This window comes from Desmodus rotundus, chromosome 3, assembly GCF_022682495.2.
Source record: "Desmodus rotundus isolate HL8 chromosome 3, HLdesRot8A.1, whole genome shotgun sequence".
NCBI lineage: Eukaryota > Metazoa > Chordata > Mammalia > Chiroptera > Phyllostomidae > Desmodus > Desmodus rotundus.
The window spans coordinates 179566476-179585164 of NC_071389.1; the positions used below are offsets into that span (position 1 = coordinate 179566476).

General features: G+C 38.9%; 1 protein-coding gene, 1 non-coding gene and 1 pseudogene across 2 annotated transcripts; all 3 read right to left on the minus strand.

The window, feature by feature from the left end:
* Positions 1–340: 340 nt before the first annotated feature.
* On the minus strand, positions 341–8099 carry GDF3 (growth differentiation factor 3). The gene is made up of 2 exons (XM_024579039.3): positions 7685–8099; positions 341–2040 (listed from the first exon to the last, which is right to left on the minus strand). Exons 1-2 carry the CDS (start codon positions 7950–7952, stop codon positions 1211–1213), a joined length of 1098 nt encoding a protein of 365 aa, XP_024434807.1. The 5' UTR covers positions 7953–8099; the 3' UTR covers positions 341–1210.
* Positions 2447–2554, minus strand: LOC112322097 (U6 spliceosomal RNA). Its single transcript, XR_002976591.2, has one exon. It is a non-coding gene; the product is annotated as a U6 spliceosomal RNA (small nuclear RNA).
* Positions 8100–14198: 6099 nt separating the features above from the next.
* Positions 14199–17490, minus strand: LOC112321972 (heat shock protein HSP 90-beta pseudogene; annotated as a pseudogene).
* Positions 17491–18689: the final 1199 nt, after the last annotated feature.

Here is an 18689-nt window from a genome sequence, read left to right on the forward strand (position 1 = left end):
CTCTGTGGCCTCTTCGTTCTCCTTACAAGTTGCCCACACTCACTGCTGCCCTACACTGAGTCCTAGCTAGACAAATAGATTGTAAGCGATTTTGTGTCCATTCTATAGAAACGATTCTAGCAGTGTGTTTGCATGCCCCCAGTCCAATAATAGCAAAAGGAATAAGTCAATTGTGTAATATGCTTGTAATGGATTACTACTCAGCAGTGAAAAAAATGATATCCATACATGTATCAACCTCTGAAATAATAAATTGAGAGGAAAAATGATAGAGAAATAAACTCCAATACTGTTTCTATGAAGTTTATGTATTTGCGGAACAATGCTTTATACTGTTTATGGATCCAAATATATGTAGTAAAATTATAAAGAAATGACTGGGGAAGATGGACACCGATTTCAGGATGGTAATTTTATTAGGAGGATGGGAAACGTGACTGGGGTGGTTGTGCAGGCCTCTTCACATGTATTTGTAATATAGTTAAATTATATAATCAACATTTTAAAAAATCCAAAAATAAAAACAAAAAGATCAGGTCAAAAGTTGTAGCAATAATCCAAGGTGAATGGTGAGGTTGACTTAAGGTAGTGACAAGTGGAACTACAGAAGGGATTAAATAAAGCAATGATTCCCAAACTTTTCCACTTTCGTTCTCCTAACTCGAGGTCAATAACTTCCTACTTCCTGGTGTAATCCAAAGTATCCTACTGTGTAGAATTTTATATTTGAAGTCCATGTGAACTTTGCATTTTACCCCATAATACATGTGTGTTTGTTCTAATATCAATATATTTCATATTATAAAAGATTCAATTTATACTTCTAACTTTGTAATTCCATGCTTGAAATTTTTCTAAGATATGCACATGATACATGAACAATTCATACCACTATTCTACCATGAAAAATTGCAAACAGTGTCCAATGATAAACATTTTCTTAAGTGAAATATATATCTAAATAATCATGTATAATTCAGACATTAATTAACTATGGAGATATTGGTGATTTTTAAAACATCCCTATGATCATTAAGGCTGTGTGTGAGTGTGTAATTTGGGACATCATCAGTCATGACAGATTTTCCAGGAACACAAATTATAAACATAAACATATCGATGTTTCAGATCCAAGAGGTCATAAACCAGATAGGGAGTTTTATTAAAAGCTCTACCCTCCTACACTCCTACGATTCCTATTTCTGACAGCCTACCCACACCCACATTCATCAACGACCATGTCATCATAATGCCGTAGAATCACGTTGTCATCGTTGTCCTGGTAAAGCATGGAGATGGGGGACAGCTTGGTGGGAATACAGACAGCCTGGGGAATCGCCGGGTCAATGGCATGCATCAGGGCTTGCATGAAGGCGTAATTGGAGCTGTTGAGGGAAGTGGTCAATGAGAAAGGACAATCTCCGTGGCAGTAATTTGCCATGAACCCCTTGGGGGCAATGATCCACTTGTGCCAACCCAGGTCCCTGAAGTTGATGAATAGCTGGTGACGATGGCAGAGGTTCTTGCAAGAAACATTAGGGGCAGGGAGGGCTGCCCTCTTTTTCCGGGAAGAATGGTGGCACTGTTCAGGGTCAAGGGTCACCACCATCAGGGAAGCGTGAAGAGAACATCTCAGTCTGACACAGGTGTCCTCAAGCTGAAAATTCACCCCAGCATCTCCGTGTCCTTTGACGAATATCTCTAAGAACAAGCCTACGTTTTTCTGAGGGTTATTATTCCAGTCCTTGGCCACATCCAGTAGGTTGAAGTGAAGGACACCTTGAGGCCAAGGTACTGACTGCAATACAAACACTTTCCCTGGCTTAGGGACGGCCTGGCCCCACACATGAGGCTCCTGAACCAGGGAGAGAGCCAGTTCCAGTTCTGGTCCCAGGTGATAGTAAGTGTTGGGCCCCAAGTCCAGGCCCAGCTGGGCCATTGTTAACTGCTCCTTGTCTTTAACTGCAGACAGGTTGAAGTAGAGGAGCTTCTGTAGGCAAGAGGAAGCTTGGGGAATTTTCTTGGAGTAAAGAAAGAAACCTAGATAGGAACAGAGAGATATGAGTGTCACCATAACTTTAATATATTTTACTTTATATCTGCCTATGATATAAATGCCAAATGTTACATGTATATCATATCTGCAAAGTAAGGGCAGGAAATAATCAGTTATACTCAAACCCTACCATTTGGGAGGGTTTATTTCTTTCACTCATTTTTTAACTTATTTTTTTAACTATAGTTGGCATATAATATTATATTAGTTTCAGGTGCACAACATAGCAATTTCACATTTACATACCTTATGAAGTGATCACCAAGGTGAGTCTAGCTCCGTCTGGCACCATACATAGTGAGTACGATGTTATGGACTATATACCCTAAGCTGTACGGTACATTCCCGTGGCTAATTTTATAACTGGCAGTTTGTACTTCTTAACCCCCTAAAAATATGGTACGCTTCACAAATTTGCACGTCGGTCTTGCACAGGGGCCATGCTAATCCTCTCTGTATCCCTCCAGCTTTCAGTATGTGTTCGAACAAAGCAAGCACAAGGCCAGAGGTTCTTTCTCCACATGTGCAGGTGCCCAAGGGGTCCTGTATAGAATTTACAAGGTCCATAATGGTGGATGGGAAAAAGAATTACGTCTTTATTTTTACTAAACTCCAAATGAAATTTAGCATTTCTTTCAGTCATGAAAATAGGCAACAAATCCCAATAATGTTATCAGGGGCTAGGACACTGTTACCAATAAAAAAACATAGCTTTGCTCATACATTAAGTTGTTGCAAATATCATAAAATAATATGCTCACACTACTTTGAATTTATGGTAGTTACAGTCCCTTCTGCAGATCTTGTTACTTGTATTTGTTACATTAATAATGCATCCTATATGCTATTATATACACATTTGTTCGAAAAATATTTTTCTAAACGTATTTCAATATTCAACTAATTTCTTTTGAAATTCTAAATATTTTATTGGAGGCATGTAAACCATTATTCTGAGAAGGCATCCAGTGGCTTCAACAGAACTGCTTAAGGAACCCACGGCACAAAAGTGTTTAAGAACATCCTAGGCTAAGGAGTTGCCAGGCAAGATCTAACCACTTAGACTGACTTCGAAACAAAGTCTTGTCATCCAGCAAAGACTGACCCTCCAGAAATCTCCTATGATTTATCTTTAGGTAATTCCTTATGTAAAGCCCACCGTTGTCAACGTCAACAATGTCTAGTCCTGTATCTCCGAAGACGACTTCTCCCACCTCACTGAACACTGAGGGGCAATGTGATTCTTCAGTGTCTCCACATGCTCCCCCTTCTCTGCATCTTTTGAAGTTGTAAATGTATCTTTCCCTATTTTCAAAGCCAACTTCTCTGCCTGGATTTTCGAACCTCATCTATTACTGGAGGAAAAGGTCCAATAGAGCATACTTTTACCTTTTCTTTTTTAAAAAAATATGTATTTCTTTTTAGAGAGAAGGAAAAGGAAAGAGAAAGAGAGGGATTGAAATATCGATGGGTGACAGACACAGACACATTGATGGATTGTCTCTCACAGGCCCCCAACTGGGGACCTGGCCCGCAACCCAGGCATGTGCCCTGATTGGGAATCGAACAAGCAACCCTTTGGTTCTCAGGCTGGCATTCAGTCCACTGCCACACCAGCCAGGGCTGAGGTCTCATTTTAAAAATAACAAAATTAAAAAGCAGTTAAAATTACCAGTTTTCTCTTCAAGCCCAATGTATTATCTTTCCCTTTCCTTTCATTGACCATCTTTTAAAAAGATCAATCTAGCCTTGACTGGTGTGGCTCAGCGGACTGAGTGCCAACCGGAGAACCCAAAGGTCACCAGTTCAATGCCCAGTCAGGCCACATGCCTGGGTTTCAGGCCAGGTCCCCAGTTGGGCATATGGGAGAAGCAACTGATCGATGTATCTATCGTATACAGATATTTCTCTCTCTTTCTCTCCCCTTCCCCTCTCTCTAAAAATAAATAAAATCTTTAAACAAAATAAAAGAACAGTCTACGTTTGCTGTCTCTACTTCTTACCCATACCCTTCTGTTATTTTCCAACTTTTCTACCCTTACTACTCCACTGAAACATCATTCTTAAAGGTTGTTAACTGTCAGGCTCAGTGGTGTTTTCACAGACTTATCCTTCTGAACCTCTCCGAACAGTTGATCTCTCCTGTTTATGGTTCTAATTCTAATATACTGGTCTCCTCTTTTACTCATATCACAAAATCACATCCCTTAGGCTTAAGGGGGAAAAAAAAGCCCAAAACCCAAAATGGAAAAGATGGACAGATGAAAATTAAAAACTTCTATATCCAAAAGACATTATTAATAAAGTTAATAACACAAAAAACAACCAAGTACAAGACAAGTCAAAATTCATGGCTATAAAGAGCTTTTTGAATGATTAAGATGCTTTACAAATTATTAAGAACAATGAAGAATCCTCAATAGGAAAAAGATCATATATAATCTATATAGCAACTGTTTGAAGATTAAAAATGAATGGCTCATTATTCATTTGAAAAGACATCATTCCACCTTATTAAAAAATTAAAATTAAAACAACGAGGTTATGTTTTGCTCCCAGGTTAACAAAAATTAAAAGCTAAAGGTGTTCCCTAGTGAGCATTCAGTGTAGCATGGGTAAGTACACGGTCAAATATTACTAGAATGAAACACTATACAGCAATGACAATGAATCACAAATACACACAGCATGGGTACATCTCACAAATATAACGTTGAGTGAAAGAAGCCAAACGCAAGAAAGGATACTTTCACTTGGGTAATAGGGGAGGCTGTGCCACTGGACCCTGCAGGACACCTACTACTTTAGACCACACTATTAAGACATGGAGTCAAAGCAGCTCCACCTAATACATAGAAACAAACACAGGGAGACTGCCAAAATGAGGAGCCAAGGAACATGGCCCAAATGTAAGAACAGAGCAAAACTCCAGAAAAAGAGCTAAATGAAATGGCTATAAGCCATCTATCAGATGCAGAGTTTAAAACACTGTTTATAAGGATGCTCAAGAAACTTAATGAGAATCTCAACAGCATAAAAGAAATCCAGTCAGAAACTAAGAATATGCTAATTGAAATAAAGAACAATTTACAGGAAAACAACAATAGAGTGGATGAAGCCAAGAATCAAATCAATGATTTGGAACATAAGAAACAAAAAGCAACCAATCAGAACACAAGAGGGAAAAAGAATCCAAAAAAATGAGGACAGCATTAGCAGCGTCTAGGACAACTTCAGGAGGTCCAACATTTGCATCATAGGGGTACAAAGAGAAGAGAAAAAGCAACAAATTGGAAATCTATTTGAAATAATAACAAAAAATAGCTTCTCTAATTTGGTGAAGGAAATAGACATGCAAGTCCAGGAAGCACAGAAAGTTCCAAACAAGATGGATGCAAAGAGGCCCACTCCAAGACACATCATAATCAAAATACCAAAGGTTAAAGATAAAGAGAGTCATACATGCCGCAAGAGAAAAGAAGTTACCTGCAGGGGAGTTCCCATAGACTGTCAGCTGATTTCTCAAAAGAAACTTTGCAGGCTAGAAGGGATCGGCTAGAAATATTCAGTCATGAAAAGCAGAGACCTACAGCCAAGATTGTTCTACCCAGCAAAGCTATCATTTAGAATTGAAGGGCAGATAAATAGCTTTCCAGACAAGAAAAAACTGAAGGACTTCATCATCACCAAACCATTATTATGTGAAATGTTAAAGGGACTTATTTAAGAAAAAGAAGAAGGTCAAAACTATGAACAATAAAATGGCAATAAATACATGTCTATCAACAATTGAATCTAAAAAATAAACTAAGCAAACAAGAAGAACAGAGACAGAATCATGGATACGGAGAGCATTTTGATGGTTACCAGATATGAGGACAGTGGGAGGGAACAGGTGAAGAGGTAAGGGGAGTAAGAAGTACAAATAGGTAGTTACAGAATAGCCATGGGATGTAAAATACAGTATAGGAAATGGAGTAGCCAAAGAACTTATATATCCATGACTCATGGACATGAACAATTGTGGGGGGTGTTGCCTGAGGGAGTGGGGAGTGCTGGGTGGAGGGGGGCAAAGGGAGAAAAATCAGGACAACTTTAATAGCATAATCAATAAAATATAATTTTTAAAAAATTAAGTATGAATGGGCCTACTCTTTGATCCAACAATCCCCTTCCAAGAATTTATCTTAAGGAAATAATAGAAAATGTTCACACACACACAAAAGTGGATGTAAAGCTGCACTATTAATACATGTCTATGCCCATCAACAGGGCATTAGTTACATAAATTACAGCGTATCAGTACAATGGAATATCATGTAACCAGTAAAACAAAAAAGTTGACTATTTGTGTTGGCTTTTATGAGATGTTCATAATGCTAAAGGACTGTATAGCATGCCCCATTTTTAAAAATTAATGTTTATATTATATAAATGCAAAAAAGAAAGTCTGTAAGAATATACAACAACTTCTAATGGTGGTTTTCTCTAGAGGAAGGGTTAGGGAGAGATGGTAGTGAGATTACATTCTTTTCCCACCATTATTTGATAAAATTACTATCACAAAAATCAAAGATTTTTTTCCATTGGGGAAGGATGAAATAATAACCTCAGCAGTTGTCCACTCTCTCAAAGAAAATCCCCCCTATTACCTCTTAAGCCTCCAAAAAGTTTGCCTGAACCCACACACTCAAGGCCCTAAGCCTCTAATACAATACTTAGTACAGAGTATGTATGGAAGTCATTTGTTCTTCCTCTTTTCTATAAACTCACAGAGCAGATTTTATCTTAATCTCCGTATTCTTAAAGTCATACACTGTTCCCAGCACACAGTAGGTATCAAACAAATGCTTCTTGAATAAATATTCAAATCTCAATCTCCAGTTGCTGTAAAACTAACCTACTAGGGCTCTCATACCACCTCTGAACTACCTGGGAGGCCATATGGAAATGCAGATTACACCACTGATCTCTGACTTTGAATAAGAATCAGGTGGGAGAGCGAAGGGCAGGAACTGGGCAAGAGAGTAAACTTTTAACAGTTGATCTGGGTCATTTTGGTGGGTGGTTAGTTTGGCAAATTATTAAATGCAACTCTCTCAGATCCTTACACAGAGTATGACAACGGCATAGGTTATTGCTCTGTATTCATAAGTCAAGAATAGCCTTTTCCACCCAACAAAAGTGGAAGGGAGATATGACCAATAAAAGCTGGACCCATGGGCAAGCTGAGTTCAAAATTTTTGCCCCCTGCTTGCCATCCCAAAGCCAACAGGATGCGTAAATTGTGGGCTAAAGAGTAGACGACTGAGCCCTTATTCTACCCTCACCCGTCCTACCTAAACTGTAGCCACAAAGCTGTCGATTCAGGAAAAAACAAAACAAAATAAAACCTATTTTGAATCCTGACTTTCTTCACACACTAGCTGTTTGATCTCAAATTCGTTACAGGTTATGTACTGTCTGAGCCTGTACTCTCAGGGTTGTTGTTGGGGTTAAATCAGATAAAATACATAAAATACCAGCGCAAGGCTTTCTATGAACTCACAGTCACTGGTACTTCTCCTTTCCTTTCTTCATACCCTCAAATGTCCAATTTTTCTGCAGGAAATATTCCAGTACGCTTACCTTGATCTGGCAGAAGTCGAAGTACATTCCCCCGTACTCCCAGCTCCTTTACAAAGCATAAATCTTGTGAGACCCCAATGGTGGCTGCTGCCTCTTGATCGTGGAAAATTTTCTTCAAGATACGAGGCACAGGTTGGAATTTCTGGGGTGAAGGCACCTTGTCTAAGCCTAGAAGTTGGAGAAAGTCGTGTTCTTGAAATTGCAATGTCTGGCCCGAGGCCAGAGTTAACACGAGGCTGAGAGCCAAGACTGGCAGGGGAGGAAGCATGGCCTCTGAGCTGAGACAAAGTGGGCTAGTCAGACTGAAGAGAGGTCTAGCTCCTGACTGCCAGCAATTCAGGCGCTGCTAATTTATCTGCTGTAAGATAATCAAGTGTGAATTGCTCTCTTCCCAGCTCCTCAAAGGCAATTGGATGTGAAAAGACAGAATTTTTTTTCTTCTTCCCGAGGTCTACTGTTCCAGAAAGTAAGTACACAAAGCAAAGATTACCAGTGCGTGGGCCTAACTCTGCAACAATCTGAGGTTTGTCAGCAGTAGGCAGAGTGGAAAGGAGGCATGCATTTATTCATTTCACAAACATTTATTAAGCATCTATTACGTGCAAGGTATTGAGATAGGAGCTAAGAACAGAGTACTAAGTAATTCAAAGTCTTGTCATTCATAGTATAATTCGCCAAAGACACAGGTAGATTTTTATTAGGCTATATCCATAGTGACGTGGGAAATTAAATTGGGGAGCAAGAAATCCTCCCAAGGAAGTTGATCTACACTCTCCGTCAGTCGTCAGCGCTGAAAGGCTGGGTTTTGTTCGTCTAACTTTGCCCTTCCTGATTGAAGTCAAAAATCAGACTGCCTGGGTTCACTCTGGTTCCATTACTTATTAGCTATCCAACATTGGGCATGTTCCTTAACGTTCCCAAATTTTTGTTTTCTCAACTGGAATAAAAACTGACCTAATTTGCCATAGGAATCTAGGAAGATGATGTGTTTAAAGTGCTCAGATGCCTGCCACATGATAAGTACATGCACGGTGTTCTCAGAGGAGATAGCTTCAAAGTTTAAGTAGACATTTTTCAGTAAGACAGTCAAGCCTTCAGGGCTGAAGGAACTACATGTGAAAAGACACGGAGGTTATTGAGAAGTTTAAGTAGGGCAGCATATATCAATTTTTGGTTTTGTTGTGTTTTGTTTTGACAAAGTACTGGGAGATTTTCAAATACGGGATTTTTTCCTCTAACTGACTCCACTGCCAAGGAAACTATCTGGCGTTCAATAAGTATATGTGCAATAAATAAGTGAATGAATTAATTGGTGCTATTTCCAATTAGCTTGTCTGTTGCCAAAATCATTTTCAAGCTTTTTGAGAACAGGGACTTTATTATAATTTCACATTATTTTATACCATCTATTAAAAAATTTGTTGGAAAATGTTGTATCTGATAATTAATCATTTCCCATCATCTACAGGATAAATCGAAACTCCTTAGCTTGTCATTTCAGCACTTTCTTGGCTTGGCATCCATGTTCCTAGTCAGCCTCACTTCCTACCTTCCACCATCATCAGTGTTAATGCTGTAGCAATAATGACACATTTCATCTCAGAGCCTTTGCCTTTGCAAGTTCAAAGGTCACTTCTACTGCAAAGACTTACATGACTTCCTAAACAGATTGCAATGCTTCTTCCTCCACTGAACCTTGAGTAGGCATCCATTATGGCACTTATCAGTGGATTTCGCTGTGTTTTGCCCATTTCCCTCCCAGACAATATAGTCGCTGGCGACTGGAATCATGTTGTTTCCTTTAAGTATCTCCACTGGATCTTTTCCTCTACCTGACAGTAACGCCAAGGGAAGTGTCTAGGTGGTAGTAGACATTCAATAAATACGTGTGCAATAAATAAGTGAATGAATGAATTGGTGCTATTTCCAGAGGTTTTGCTCTTCCAGATAGGCAAGTTTTCTCCATTCCTACTTCTCCTATCTCTTTCTACTTGAATCCTAGTTGGTACTTTTAATTTATAATTCCCACCTGTTTTCAACAATAACGGTGGGTTGCACTTTATTTAATTTTCCTGACTTAAAGCCAGAAATCAGACTAACTTGTTTAAATTCTGTTTCCACCACTTAGTAGGTGTGTGATCACAGACAAGTCATTCAACTGTAAAGTGAGAATAAAACTTTCTCTGCTGAGGTGCTGAGGGGTCTGATGAGACAAAGCGCATGCAAGGCCCAGGACAGTGTCTGCCAAATAGTAAGCACTTGACAACAGTTAGCTGACATTAATTGGTATTATCATTATATTTATTAAGGTGGAATTTGATCAGGGGAAAGAAAGCAATAATTGAGAGTGTGCAGTCACCTAATACAGCAGAAAAAGCACCAAATCAGGAATCAGGGGATGTGAGTTAATTAAGGCTCCTCCAACAGCCATGTAATCTTGAGATATTCACTCAGTCCTTTTTTTAAAAAAAATTTATTGATTGATTTTAGAGAGAGAGGAAGGGAGAGAGGAAAAAAATCATTGATTTATTAGTTGATTCTCATATGTGCCATCACCAGGGATCAAACCTGCAACCTTGGCACATCCAGATGATGCTCTAACCAACTGAGGAGCCCAGCCAGGGCTGGAAAAAAAAATTTTAATAGAAGGATATGAATGATCTGAGATGTCATCACAAGCTAACTTATTTGGACCTTCTTTTCTTACCTCAAATCGCAGCATTGAATTAGATTTTCTTTCATGATTCTACAAACAAAAACTAATTCTGGACTCAGTCCAAATGAGAAAATCAAAACAAAGAAAAATGTCTAATACAGGACTGGTTCTGAAGTCACGGACTTGTATTAGAGTCCTAGCTCTGTCACTTACTGGCTGTGGGGTCCTGGACAAATTGGTTTTCTAGCCTTTGGTTTTCTAATCAATAAAATAAGAAATATATCACACCAAGTGAGTTATTGTGATTATAAGCATGAGAAATATTCAACTTTAATAGTTTTAAAAAATATTTGTGTATCGAATCAGCAAAATGAAAAAGATGTAGATGAGGAAATAAGGAAAAGAGCATTATACTCAGCTCTGGGGCATAAATTAGTATAACTAAAGGGGAGGAAACTTTATAATATATACGAAAAGTTTTTAAACTATTCATGTTCTTATATGAAATAACTAGAGTAGTAAAATTCGTAGGGACAGAAAGTAAAATGATGATTGTTAGGGGTGGGGGGGTGGGGTTACTGTTTTATGAATACAGAATTTCTGCTTTGCAGGATGAAAACACTTCTGGAAATCGATGGTGGCGATGGCAATGCAATGTGAATATACGTAATGCCACTGAACAAATGAGGAAAACAATGAGGTTTATGTTATGTGCATTTTACTACAGTTTTTTTTTCTTTTCATGAACATAGCAAATATCTGCGTTTACTTAGGTGTTAATTTCTATCAGCCACTGCTGGCAGTTTGCAGTGTAAAGGTTTGCAACATCTGTTGTTATATTTACTTCCAGGGCTATGATGTTTTCCATTGCTGTTGTAAATTGCATTGCTTGAATTTTAATTTCCAATTGGAGCTGTTTTATATGAAATATAATTGATTTTACATGTTAACTTTGTATCCTTCAACCTTATTAAAATGACATAGTTTTAGTAATTTTACTTATAGATTCTGTTTTGAACATTTTTTATTGCTGTTCAAGTACATTTTGCTACAATTTTTAAAATAAATTTTAAAATTACTCATATTTTAAATAACAATTTCACTTCTAAAAATTATTTTAAGCCACTAGAATGTAAGCTACAAAAGGGGAGGGGCAATGATGGATATTTGATAAATATTTGTTGAGTGATTTAAGTGATGGGAATGGACAAAGTATTACACATTAATTCATTTTAAGATTATTTGTTATAGAGAAAACTTGAAAACAAATTCATTGTATAATAATATGTTATAGAACATCCATAAGTTAGATTATTACTTAGCTATAAGTTATGTTGTAAAAAAATTTTTTAATGACATAGAAACTTACCCATGAATAATATTAAACAAAAAAAAAGCAGATTTTGAAAAAAAAAGAATTCTTGAAAATTTGCACAGAAAAATTTTGGAAAGGTTGATACCAAAACATTAACAATGGCTATATTTTTTTACAAAATTGTTAATAAAATGTTTATATTTTTAAAATTTTATAATTACTTATCATTTTGATTATAATAAAAAGATTACTTAACCAAAACAACATAATCATGACCACTGAAGCAAAGAGTGATTTGGATGCTTCTGCTAGTGAGTGAACCAGTCTTTACTGAGTGTCTAGAAAACTACTAGGGATATACAAGTGGCAAAACAAAGTATTACAGGTAAGGAATGAGGTAAACTTACATTAAGAACTAAGGGGAGACCTGAGCAGTGTGGCTCGGTTGGTTGGGCATTGTTCTGCACAGCAAAAGGTCCTCAGTTTGATTCCCAGTCAGGACACATGCCTGGGTTGCGGGTTCGGTCCCCAGTCGGGGCATACAGCGATTGACGTTTCTCTCTCACATCAATGTTTCTCCTCCTTTCTCCCTCCTTTGTCCTCTCTCTAAAAATAAATAAAATCTTTAAAAATAAAAAATGTCAGAATGGGGGCGGTGGGGGGACTGGATGAAAAATGGTGAAGAAATTAACCAAAGAACATTTATGCGTGACCCAAAGATACAGACAAAATACGGGGAACTTGAAATATACGAAGCTCCTCCAACCCTGACACTCTGATCTCACTCTCTGCCTCCTACTGAGCCACTTTTCCTGAAATAGAAAGACCCCCCATTTTGTTTTGTTTTGTTTTTTAACCTTTTCTTCTCAAATGAATTATGAACCCATATTCCACATCTCTAAAGATGATAGTAAGCCCTAGCATTAGCGCGGACATAAAAACAAAAGTCCTGAGAGTCTAGGAATTAAGGAAAACTCACTGAGATGTCTCACACTAACTTAACCCACACCCTGGTGCCCATTCACATGGCTCTTACTAGTTTTTAGAGAAGAGAGGAATGCGTACAGACGAAGAGAGATAACCCAGATCATCAGAGTAAGAATTTGCTGAGAGCACCTGCGACGCCAATGTGCTAAAAATAGATTTTTCAGAAAGAAAATTTTAAAAATTGAGGTAGATATCAAAAACAAATAAAAAGTTTTTTACTTCCTGAGATGTATTTTACTATTAAGTATGTTATTTATTTATAGTTACGTCTAGTGGGTAGCTGAACGGCAAGAACTACATAGTCCGAGCAGGAGTAGTAATAAGACGCTGGGGAGAAAAACCGCCGGAGGTACACAGGATTAAAATTTGTAACACATCTTATAACCTGCTACACTTCGTTCTTGCCATTTAACAGCTTGAGCATTTTATCATATTGTCAAAAATAAAAATATAACAGTAATGAATAAAATCCATTAGCCTCACATTAATGACTATATAAAAATATCACTTTGTATTAATGTACCATATTTTACTCATTTAGGAATGTTAATAGTCACTAAACAATGTCTTTAGCTTCATTTCATGACATGCCAATTAAATGTTATCTGCATTTCATGTTTTGTTCTTATTAATTTACAAATCTAATAATTCAACGTACTCGCTGTTCCCTCTGCTGGGAAGACTCTTGCTAGATCATGTCTGACTTCCTCACCTCCTTCAAGCCTTCACACAATCCTCACTCTTGCCTTCAACTTGTCCTTGCCATTCTAACTGCCAACGTGCGCCCTCTCCCACAGCTTGCAATCTCTTCTCCCCTTTGTTCATAGCGTGTATCTTCTAACACACTAATAAATGCATCCATTTGTTCAACAAATATTTGCACCAGGCATTATTTTAAGAATCTGGGATGTATAAGTGAACTAAATAGCTAAAAATCCATGACTCGAGTAACTTACATTATAAGTAAGTTACTTACAGGCAGTCAGTACACAATAAATATAATAAGTAAATATTATTTACTGAATAAATAAGTGGCTATATCTTTAGGCCCTTATCAAAGTACTTTTATAAAACAAATTTCTAGAATTGAAATTGTTGGGTCAAAGAGTATGCATTTTTTGAGTTTTGTAGAATATAACCAAATTGCTAATCAATAACCAAGAGGAAATAATTGGTCTAGCACACTTATGTACAGACACATATTTGCATATATTTATGCATAAATATTTGTCATATGAGTACCAGCTATCTTTTCTGGGCCTGGCCTATAACTCAATCTGAGAACATGTCTTTCTTTTATATATTTTTTTCTTAATTTTGTATACTTTAATTTCAGAACAAAATTAGAAAAAACTACAATACACAACATTGAAACCCAATGTCAAAGGTGAGAAGGGAAGACTCAAGTCCCTGGTAACCTGCCGTAGGCAAAGACAGGAGAAAAATAAACCGCTGAACATCAGCAGAGGAAACCAGGTGGGCTAGAGCCACTCAGAGCTGCTCCGGGAGCCATGAAAACACTACACAGAGCACACAGGGTCTGCAGGTAGAAACTCCTAATCTACTCCTTCCATGTGAGAGGCATCCTCATCACCCTCAAGGCTGGGGGGCAGTGGTATCTCATCAGAAACAGCAGCACTGGGTTCTTCTGCTGTCACTTCATCTTCATCAACGCCTAGGCCTAGCTTGATCACGCGGTACATGCGGTTGGAGTGGGCCTGGGGATCCTCAAGTGAGAGGCCAGAAGAGAGCAGTGCAGTCTCAAACGGCAACACCACAAGACCCTTGACAGCCTTATCATTCTTTTCTGCCTCCAGCTTCTGCGGCAGTCTCCACAATGAGGTAGTTGGGATTAATCTCCAGGTGCTTTTTGGCCATCATGTAGCCCACTGTAGAGCTATCCCGAAGTGCCTGGGCTTCCATGATACACTCCATGTCAGCTGTCCAGCCCTGGGTGCTACTCACAAGGCAGCAAAGTGAAGACAAAAGCCTATTAGATGCTGTCACCTTCTCAACCTTTTTATCCAAGATTTCTTTTACGAGTTTGCAGAGGTTCTCAAACTTGGCCTTGCTGTTGTCCGTTTTCTTCTGCTCTTCTTCCTCAGAGAGCTCCAGGACCTCCTTGGTAACTGAGACAAAGCTCTTCCCATCAAAATCCTTGAGCTGCTGCACACAGTCTTCATCAATAGGCCCCATGATATGTATCACCTAGAAATATATACCACCTCCCACTTCCACACTCACTCCCCAAAAGTAGAATTGGCAACTTGCTCTTTGCTGTCTGTCACCAGTGGTGTAATAAACAGCCTCTGGGTCTCCTTCCTGAGACATACATATTCTGAAAGAGAAGCCATTTCATCTCCAAGCTGGGAGGTATGATAGTGCAGAAGCTGAGAAAGGCATCACTGATTTCTCGGGAGATGTTTGGGGGCAGGTCCTCAGAGTAAACCACACCACAGAAGAAGTTGAGATACTCTGGTATCAACTCATCACAGGTGTCCATGATGAACACACAGCAGACATAGAGTTTGATATTGTTGTTCTTCTTTCTCACAAAGAGATCACAGGGAACCCACTGGGGGATGAGTAGCAATGTCCTGAATGCCAACTGACCTTTTACAGAGAGGGGCTTGACTGCCAAGGGGCCTTCCTAGCCATTGGTAAGGCTCTTGTAGAACTCTCCATATTCTTCCTTTGGTGATGTCATCAGGGTTTCTGGTCCAAATGGGCTTGGTCTTGCTCAGTTCTTCGTGATCGATGCGTTTCTCCTTACTCTTGTTTTCTCTTTTTTATCCTTATCACTACCATCCTCCTCATCTGAGCCCACCTTCTCAGTCTTATCTTTCTCTTCACCATCTTTACCTTTCTCTTCTTTCTCCCCTTTCTCTTCCTCTGCTTCTTCATCACTGATTTCTTTCTCTCATTCCTTCTCCATATAGAGGGTGATGGGATAACCTGTGAACTGTGAGTGCTTCTCCATGACTTCTTTGACCTTCCTCTCCTCTGAGTACTCTGTCTGGTCTTCTTTAAGGTGAAGGACCATTTGGGTATTCTGGTCAATGGGTTCACCATGGTCAGCTCACACACTGAAGGAACCCCCAGCGGAAGACTACCAGGCATACTGCTTATCACCTCTGTGCTTTGTGATCACAACCACTTTCTCTGCCACCAAGAGGGCAGAATGAAAACCAGCACCAAATTTTCCAATCATGGAGCTGTCTGTACCAGCCTGAGCCTCCATAAATGCTTTTGTACCAGACTTGGCCATGGTTCTCAGATTATTTATGAGACCAGCTTGGTCATGCCACTGCCTGTGTCCACCATAGTCAGGGGGCATTCCTGAGGGTTAGGGATGATGTCAATATTCAGCTCTTTACCACTGTCCACTGAGCCCAGGAGGGTCAGCTGAGCTCTCGTGGCGTATCGTGTCCAAGGCATCAGAAGCATTACTGATATCCCTAGAAGGAAAATTCCCTTGTTGGAGTAGAAGGTATTGATGAGAGACATGAGCTGGGTAATTTCTGCATAAAAGGTAAAAGTCTCTACTTCCTCCTCTCTGTGCTTATACTTCCTCAAGCATCTTGGAGGTGAAGAGATGAAAGTACTAGAGAGCAGGGGCTGTGTTGGGCTCACATACCACAAGCAGCCTGCACAGTGGTGACTCTAGAGTTCTTTTATATTTAAGGAAGTGATGGTGAGAGTACATGGTGGTATTTCTTCATTAATGTTCTTACTGGGAAAAAATATTTGTGATTTTTTAATGGAGGGAAATGGAAATGATATTGTCTGAGAATCACTCATTTAGACAACTTGGTATTATCATGTTGCTGTTGCATAATTAGAATAAATTTTTAAAATTAAGATTAATCTTGTCCAAGAAATTGCTACCTTTTGAAAGGGTAAAGCCAAAGCCATTTGCTATTGTGGCACCATTTGCTGAGCAAGCCTGTGACCTTGTTAAACATAACTCCCATTTTACTCGTCTGAGCTTGTCCCCAAGACTGGAAATTAGGAAAACAAGAACAGAACTAACCACTCCCTACAGCCACAGGCAGAAGATAACATTGGAACAAATAGCAGCCTCCAGTTACAACACCCCAATAGTCCAGGGGCCATGCAACAGCAGCCCCCACCCTTTCTTAATCCTATTACAATCCAATAAAAGCTTAAAGTCCCCACCCCTCACAGCTGGTGCATCTCCCCACACCCTTCCCCTCTCCTTTCTTAGAGAGGGAATAAAAAACTTTATTCTCTACACTTTCTTCTCTTTTGTGAATTCTTTCACTAACCGCCCTAACACTTTTTATCTATAAATTTATATCCTCAGAATATTTGTAGAAAGCAAGGCAGGGACTAGATTACAGAATAGTTAACAAGATTATGAGCTCTCTTGAGGGTGGTTACTTTGAAAAAGAAACATTTCAAAAATGTGTTAATCTAGATGTACAGAAACAATGGACAGGGCTTGCTTAAGGCAAAGATAAACCTCAAACTAAAGAAGTTATGTGCCTGGGGTGTGACTACCCTTAATCCTGACCTATCCAGTTAGGAATTTATGATCAGATCATCCTGTGAGGTTAATTTCCCTAGAACCCTTTTTTCATCCACAAATCTGCAAACTCTCATTTGCCATGTAAAATAACAGTCATAGGTTCCAGGGTTGATTATGTGGACATCTTTGGAGGGCCTACCACATATAACTTCTGAAAAACCTCATGTTCTGAAAATCACACATGGACACATACATAGTCATGGGGAATATATGGCTAACAGGCAAAAAGCAGTCAAACCTACGCAGCTGCACCCAACAGGATCCATGAGGCATGCTCATTGCTACCGAGATGTCATGTTTTAGGCCTTTCCAGCTGAAAGATGGAAAACTGTGTGTTCATACTAATACATGTATATATACATAATTTTTTAAATTTTTACTGTTTAGTCCCTTTATACCCCTTCCCCACCCCACCCATGCAATCACCACAGCACATAATTTTTTAACTTGGATTACCATATCTTTGCTATGTATAATGCACACATTTTTCCCAAACTCTTGAGGGAAAAATAAGGATGCGTATTATACATGGGTATAAGGATTATACACCAGGAGTATAATAATCCATATATAACGCACACAAAACCATGAGTGCACATTATACGTGGCACAATATGGTACTGTGTGTCTTTTTATTCTTGACTTGTGTGCATAGGAGGTTTTGGGGGGTGAGTTGGGTGAGTGGGGAGTAGATCAGAGGAAACACAAAGCTTGGTTCCTGATCTCCTTTCTAAAAAACAGGCTTAGGCAGATATGTCAAATGAACAATTTGTGCCGAGGCACATGGCACAGCTCTGAACAATAGCCAGGTTTTCAGAGCTGACTGGGAGTCCTCACAAGCTAATGCACTCAGTTATTATGCAATGCATTACACCTCCAAGTTGTACTTGACATCAGACTTCTACAACACTTGCATTCCATGAGACTGAGTGCTTTTTCTTGGGGCCAGTAAATAAAATGGAATAAAAGCTCATTGAAATCAGAAAGACATTCAAGTTATGTAGCTAGCTTATAAAGCGAAGATAATGACAGACAAAAACAGAGATCTAGAGAGACAAAAAGAGCTGTGATAATGGAAACCATACTCTGGGGAAGTTTAAAAGCATTATCCTGCCCTGTTCCTCTGGTAGAGGGAATTGGGGCCTTGGTACCAAGGCTGAGGTCCTATGTCAGCATTTCTGAGGAGCACAGGAGGCTGCTGAAGGAAGACAAAGTACCTTATTTTGCCGTGTATAATGTGCACTTTTTGCACAAATTTTTGAGGGAAAAATAAGGATGCACATTATACATGGGTAGTACTAATTTTGTATCCGTATACATGTTTTTCATTCTTTGTTTTTTGCTTATGCATTAAAAGTGTAACTCTAGAAAGCAATAATGATATCTGTATGCAAAATAATACCCTGGAATATGATAATCGGTTTTGTTGAACTTACTACAAACTTGCAACGAAGTTTGCAATTTTGGCCAACGATTCAATGTACTGAAACAAAGA